At 37.5% G+C, this 6,977-nt stretch overlaps 2 protein-coding genes across 2 annotated transcripts in view; both read right to left on the bottom strand.

Annotated features, from left to right (window-relative positions):
• The window catches only part of LOC149406455 (uncharacterized), a 3,141-nt gene extending 437 nt beyond the window's left edge, over window positions 1-2,704 (bottom strand). Inside the window, exons 1-14 of the mRNA XM_089613402.1 lie at window positions 2,567-2,704; window positions 2,351-2,445; window positions 2,130-2,243; window positions 1,937-2,041; window positions 1,797-1,868; window positions 1,606-1,718; window positions 1,385-1,519; window positions 1,180-1,248; window positions 1,017-1,104; window positions 864-935; window positions 671-771; window positions 441-558; window positions 289-348; window positions 86-196 (exon numbers count right to left, since the gene is read on the bottom strand). Of these exons, the coding sequence (XP_089469528.1) occupies window positions 86-196; window positions 289-348; window positions 441-558; window positions 671-771; window positions 864-935; window positions 1,017-1,104; window positions 1,180-1,248; window positions 1,385-1,519; window positions 1,606-1,718; window positions 1,797-1,868; window positions 1,937-2,041; window positions 2,130-2,243; window positions 2,351-2,445; window positions 2,567-2,669 (1,356 nt within the window). The 5' untranslated portion in view covers window positions 2,670-2,704. The remainder of the gene's footprint in view (window positions 1-85; window positions 197-288; window positions 349-440; window positions 559-670; window positions 772-863; window positions 936-1,016; window positions 1,105-1,179; window positions 1,249-1,384; window positions 1,520-1,605; window positions 1,719-1,796; window positions 1,869-1,936; window positions 2,042-2,129; window positions 2,244-2,350; window positions 2,446-2,566) is intronic.
• A 232-nt stretch (window positions 2,705-2,936) lies between these two features.
• Window positions 2,937-6,730, bottom strand: LOC149406454 (uncharacterized). Its single transcript, XM_089606777.1, has 14 exons — window positions 6,423-6,730; window positions 6,249-6,343; window positions 6,057-6,170; window positions 5,817-5,993; window positions 5,605-5,717; window positions 5,344-5,478; window positions 5,142-5,210; window positions 4,775-4,862; window positions 4,543-4,614; window positions 4,360-4,460; window positions 3,860-3,977; window positions 3,574-3,633; window positions 3,372-3,482; window positions 2,937-3,214 (listed from the first exon to the last, which is right to left on the bottom strand). The coding sequence occupies exons 1-14, from the start codon at window positions 6,538-6,540 to the stop codon at window positions 3,098-3,100; spliced, it is 1,488 nt and encodes a 495-aa protein (XP_089462903.1). The 5' UTR covers window positions 6,541-6,730; the 3' UTR covers window positions 2,937-3,097.
• Window positions 6,731-6,977: the final 247 nt, after the last annotated feature.

Genomic DNA, 6,977 nt, shown 5'->3' with positions numbered 1-6,977 from the left:
CCATCCTGACATACAAACATTTAGAATTTTGTAAATATATACATACAGATACTATAACTCACTTTCGCCTATAGAATGATGTTACCTCTGAAATAATTCTCATCTTTTTCAACTTGTCAACCGCATCGTCCACATCAAAATTACACTTCTCCCCGAATTCTTCTTTGATTAGCTCTTCGCATCGCCGGTCTAGATCCTATTTTTTTAACGTTACAAGCCTCAAAATTATGCACAGAAAAACGCTTACATTACAAGTGTATAAATGATAGCTTGCAAGTAAATATCTACCCGTCTGCTACATTCTCCTCTCCGACTCAGTATGAAGAATGATATGATAACCTCTTTTACCTGACCAAGCATTCAAACATTATATGCTTAATCTCATTTCATTTTATATTAACATAAATATAATGTGATGTGGTGTGATAATTAGTACTCACTTCCTGCTGAATGACTTCATCACATAAGTGAAGAAGTGTCCCTCGCCCGCTATCCAGTTGCTTGTCATACACGCACTTCGTGATTAAGCTCTGATACGCAACTAAGTTCTTTTGAAACCTAGACACACACACAAACACACTTAGATATCAAACATTATTTCCAGTGATGTTATTATTAGTATTGGTCCTATTGGACCAGTATTACAGAAACAAGATTACAAACGCATTACGAAAAATATGTTTTGACGCAGTAGCCTATTACTGCAGACAGGACTGCAAATATAACTCGGAAGTCGGCCTTTGGTACGCTAATCGAACTTACAACAGTTACCTGTGCACAATGTGAAACTAATCAACCAAAAAGAAGCCATGAGAAAACTAGTGAATGTGTTGCTTTTCTTTTTGAATTCTAAAAAAACTAACCAGCCCAACTGCTGCAGAAACTAGGAATTTAACCCAGTCCATTGGGGTTAAGCTTGGGTTATTCTTTTCTGGCTGTCAGCACATGGGAAAGAAAATAATAAATATTCAAGCTTCTTCTTGGAAAGTGACGGAAGTACAATTAGAGGAGCTCACAAGTACTATCTCCAAATCAGCCATTGGAATGTTCTTGAAATGCTTCACATATATTCCTCTCTCGTTTTCTTTTTTCGTCTTTGCCCGCCTGCATATAATCGCTTTTTTTCAACACTGGCTTTGACCTAAAAACAGCGGGTAGAAGTGAAGCAACGGCACTAACCTGTACACAACGATGATTCTGTCAAATGTAGGTTCTTGGATGGTGACTCTTCCCAAAAGCTTACTTATACTGGAGAACAGAACAAGAAAAAATGTAGAGTAATTACTAATTATAGACATTTGGCACTAGACAGTTTATACAACATTAGAATGCAGATTCACATTTCCAAGCAATATAAACGGGTTATTATCATATCAGTAAAAACCTGAGTTTCATTTTCTCTAAACGTATTCGCTCAACGTATAAGCTTTCTTCATCAGATTCAACAGTAATCTCTACAGATTTCGAACTGCGAGTGTCATAGTGTTGGCTCGGTTTTCCATAGAGAACTCTTTTTAGCCTAGAACGTATGCAGTGATAGAAGGTTAAGAAGGAACAAAAATTGAAGTTCAAATACCACGGAACACATATAGTATAGTTAGTCACCCAGTCACTTTCATAAATAATCTCCAAGTTCGCAGAAGAATGGCATTCAGTTTGGCATAAATGAAGAAAGCAGTAGTCTGGTCAATCCCATAGCCGCGTCGGAATATTATGTACTGGAAATGATCGGCAAATTAATGGGTATTTCGGAACGATAATGCATAGAAAAATTAAGTGACTCGTGGTTATAGTACCTTGTCGGCGAAATGCGGAAGATCGTCTTTGGGATGGCTCATAAAGTATCTTGTCAGCAGCTTCTTGTCGAGCTAAAAAAAAGCAAAACTCGGTAAGTGATGATTAAGACACTTGTGGTTAGAATGTAAATCACACGTACCTTGGCTTCATTTACGACTATAGGGAGATTTAGACGGTATTGCGCCGAAAGTGCAACCTCAATTTCGTGGTCAGTTGCAATCTTGAAGTTGCTCTTGTCCATTACCTTGACAAAAGAGTGAATATTTTATTAGACACACAAAACTAAGTGAAAGCAAGAAAGTAAGAAACTGAAAGTTTGGTTTAATAAGAACCTTCATCAAGTGTGTGAGGAAACTCAGTTCGAATTCGTCAATTTGTTCGGGTGATAACTTTTGCTGCTCCAACTTGCGAGCGCCGTGTATGGGATCAAAGAGAGCGTAGAGATGCTGAGCGATAAAAAAGAGAAGACACACATGTATTTGTTTGGTTTACGAAAACAACAATAACAAGGGACGTGAAAGTAATGGTGGTGTAAAGAAGTAGGAATAGGAACCATGAGATCCTCAAACTGAAGAAGATACCAAGCTCGAATGGTGGATTCAACTCTTTGGCAAAACTTTACAAACTCCTCTCTTTCCCATTTATCTTCTGCGCCATAATTATTTATAATTAATAACTAATTGGACGTTTGCATGCATGCATGATATATATAAACAAAAAGAAAACAAAACATGAGTGATAATAATAGTTAGATAAAGTAAATGGGTACCAAAGTTGAAGGACAAGGCATGAATAAGTCTGGGTTTGAGAATGGGAACAACAGACTCCGTTTCCAGCCGGATGATATCTTTCTTCTTCTTCTTCATTCCCATTTCTGTCTCTGTATCTCTTTCTCGATCTGTTTGCTAATCAAATCCTTCAAAACTTGCTATTTTTGTGAGACCAGACCACGTGTCACTATTCACAACAAGGCTGGGCTATTATTAGACAACCTGTTATATATTCTTTTTGGCATATTTGCATGGCTTTGTATTCACTTTCAGTTGTCTAATCACGCGGTTTGTTTTCTCTGTTCAATCCCATACACTAATGCATACATACATTCAATGACAACAAAATATAAATTATGATGAAAGATTTTTTTTTTAAACCAAGCACACAAGAAAGAAATATAATCCATCGTGAAACATCACAGCCGCTCATCAGAAAGAAAAAAACAAAACCTAAAATATTCACATAAAATAAAGCAGCACAACAAATTGAAGTGATCTATCTGATCGTAGTGACTCTAATCGGATTCTCATGAAGCACTATTACCACCACCCTGATTGGCCTTTATCACAAGCTCTTCAGTCGTGGTTCCGATGATCTCGTTTGCGCGTTTTAGCCCAACAAAGTAATACCGTCCAATTGAATCCTGACCACACACAAAAAAAAGTTTTCAAAATGTCAAAGCACATCATACAGTATTGATGGATAGCCAGATGATATAAGGTATCCATTGTATCTATAATACTGAACTCATTTTTATCATATTTCAATGTTGGTGAGGATGTGGGTGTAATAAGACATACCCGAGCTACGATACCCAACTTCTCTAGCTTATCAACAGCATCATCCACATCAAAATTGCAGCTCTCATTGAATTCTTCTTTAATTAGATCCTCACACCACTGATCCAAATCCTGTTACAAAATGGAATCAAATTTTTTAACTTTCAGTGTCAATGCTCTCTATTTCCAGGTTATAGACCATAAAAGGTAAAGTGGTCCATACCTGTCTAGTAGCTTTACCCTGTTCCATCAGTATGAAGAATGCAATAATTACTTCCTTGACCTGCATTTTCAAAGTAACACACCATCAGCACTTTGCAAATTCCACCTCAAAGAAAATAGCATGCAGTTTCTTTTCACGAAAAACCTAACCTCGACACACAATCCAAATATTTACAAAAACAAATACTTGAAAACCGATATATTGAATCTTGCATACTTCATACGAGATACAACCAACCAGCGTAGAATATGTCACTGAAAATAAAAATAGAAGAGCAAATACATACTTCTTGTTGAATGACGTCATCGCAGAGGTGAAGAAGAGTACCCTTTCCACTATCCAGTTGTTTGTCATACATGGACTGCGTAATTAGGTTCTGATAAGCAGCCATGTTTTGCTGAAAACTACAAAACATTTGACACAAGGGAGTGAATGGTGCGAATCGTCGATCAATGGAAAATTAGACGACTAAATAAAGAATTCAACAGCCAACCAAGTCATAAAAAAATAAAAACTACCCAAGGCCCATCATGACCTAAGCCAGCCAAAACTACAGCACTAACTTGACAAAACCTACCACCGAGCCTTTTAGGTCAAAAGAAAGATCATAATAATAATGCATGACAATCTGCTGATTTATCTTGTCGCAGATATCAAATCTACCAAGCGTTGATATCGTTCAGATCCACAATTGCTCCACAAGTAGGAGGAACCTCATAGCCAATGAATTCAGCTCAAAAAAGACAAAAATAAAATAAAATAAATATATATATATATACCACTTACGTGAAGTATGTCTTAGCACAGTAACCAACGACAGTGGAAATAACAGCAATGATAACCCACGGATCAGCTTTAGGCATTTCAACAGAAGTTATAACGGCGACCTATAAAGTAACCAGTGGTAAGAATGATTGAACAAGAAAGAATAAAAATAGAGCTGCAACATCGTCCGAATTAACTACGAACCAAACCAACTACTGCTGATATAAGGAATTTGACCCAGTCCATTGGAGTTAATCCTGGATTTTTCTTCTCAGGCTGCAAAAAAAAAAAAAAAAAAAAAAAAAAAAGGACCACAATGTCAACTGCCAGCCAGATACATGAAAGATATAAGTGGGAAAAAAGAAGGAATCTTTGGCAGATATTCAAGCAGATGACAATTGAGAGAACAAAGCAGCAACAGCGATTTAAAACTCACAAGAACAATCTCCATATCGGCCATTGGAATGTTTTTAAAATGCTTCACGTATACTCCCCGGTCTGTTTTTCCTTTAGGACTTGCTGACCTGAACAGTCATCACTCTGATTAAGAATTAAGAAACTACAATTTTTTTCTTTTCTTTTCTTTTTTGTTTTGTTTTTGAAACAAGTCAGAAGGATAACTGTCAAAGACAGCAATACATAGATCAAACTGAAACCAAGATGAGAACTCTAAAAAGCTTTCAAATGTCTTTCCTTAATAAACCCTTACTTCTCTTTGCATTGACAAACTACGAGGACATTCATATTATAATCAGCGAAACACCAAAAACCTCATTTCCTAAAGCAACTTGATATTTCTGTACCTGTAAACAACAATTATCCTATCAAAGGTTGGTTCTTGAATTGTTGTCTTAGTCAGCAAATTCTTTACCCTGTAGGACACGATGCAAAATGATCAGCCTTATCCATAGTAACTAAAGGAAGGTTGGTATTAAAAACTTGTCAATAAACATGTTCTCAAACAAGTAATGTATTGATGAAAATGAATGGCAAGTAATGTAAGACCTCAGTTCCATATTCTCAAGCCTCTTCCTCTCAACATATAATTCATCATCCAAGTCTGAATCAGGAACGATCCCATCATCTTTCTTCGAGTCTTTCTTAGGTTTTCGGCTGGACCTTGAAAGAAGTTTACTCAACCTGAGCAATACATACATTATATATTCAAGGATACACCCACACAATTTATTCTGTCAGGAAATGGTCAGACTGTAGCCATTTTAAAATCATATCAATTTTCGAGAAAACAAAGCCAAAACTTATTACCTGGTTAGCCGTAAAAGATATGACCAAAATCGCCCGATTAACATGTCAACCTTCTCCATGAAAAAGTAATCAATGGTCTTATCAATTCCGATGCCGCGTCTGAAGATAACGTACTGGAGTAAAAACACGATGTGGTAAGAGGAAGGCTCATATGCACATATGTAATTGAAACTTCTTTAAACGCACAAAATTAGCGGTTTTAGCAAAGTAACCTTGTCGGAAAAATCTGGAATGTCTTGGCAAGGATGGTCTTGAAAGTACTTTCCGAGAAGCTTCTTGTCAAGCTTCTTCTCGTCGACGGTGATGGGAAGATTGAGAAGATACTGGCCGGAAAGTGCGACTTCGACCTCGTCGTCGGAGACGATTTTGAAGTTGCTCTTTTCCATGACCTAAATGAAGAAGGAACGTGTTGAATGCGGTCGGAGGATGTGGAAGGTGAGAAAGCGAAATACCTGAAACAAGTAAGTGAGGAAATTCTGCTCAAGGACATCAGTCTCCTGGGGAGAGAGATTTTGTTGCTCCAATTTCCGAGCACCGGTGACGGGGTCGAAGAGAGAGTACAATTGCTGTGGAAACATACACACACAGAAGACGATGAGGCGAAGAACAAGAAAAGTCAAAGAAATTGATTGTGTAAAACATACCATCAAATCCTCGAATTGGAGAAGGTACCAAGCGCGGATTGTGTACTCGACTCTCTTGCACAGCTTTAAGAACTCGACGCGGTCGGAGCTATGTTCTGCGACCACGAGGTTGTTCAATTGAAAAAGAAGGAGATGAAGAAGAGAAAGAACTAGAGAGAATTAATTATCACGCACCGATTAGATTTGCCAGAGTCATAATGAGTCTGGGCTTCAGAATTGGAATCACAGACTCTCGTTCCAAACGAATCACTTCTTTCTTGTGTAGTCGCGGTTCTTCTTCTGGCTGTGCCATTGTTCACCCTCACTCACAAACACACACACACACAGATGAGAGAGAGAGAGAGAGAGAGAGAGAGAGAGAGAGAGACTCGGATTCGAATTCCCTTGGCTTAGTAATGAAAATGACAAAACCTCTTTCTTGGTGTTTGGCATTTATTCATTCTTCGCACCCAAGCCAGTGGTAACTGCTTCTATTTTCTCATCATTACCCATTTTTTATTTATTAGCCTGTTTCCGCATTAATGTTATAAGCTTTGCCGTTTTTTTTTTTTTTGTTTCCTTTTCAAGTTTTACGTTTCACCATAAACAGACATCAATTCGAAATGTTACTTTTAAAAGACTTGTTTGTAATGTATGTCTGTGTCTGTAAAATCGTAAACCAAAAGATATAGATACGCCAAAACAAAACCAATCAGCCGATGCTTGTTTGTGTCCCACTCCCACAAGAAG

The sequence above is a fragment of the Urtica dioica genome, chromosome 1 (assembly GCF_054948205.1).
Source record: "Urtica dioica subsp. dioica isolate 48M chromosome 1, U.dioica_male_clone48M_v1_H2, whole genome shotgun sequence".
Lineage (NCBI taxonomy): Eukaryota > Viridiplantae > Streptophyta > Magnoliopsida > Rosales > Urticaceae > Urtica > Urtica dioica.
Note: the sequence above shows the minus strand (reverse complement) of the source record. Positions and strands in the feature narration are given on the sequence as shown.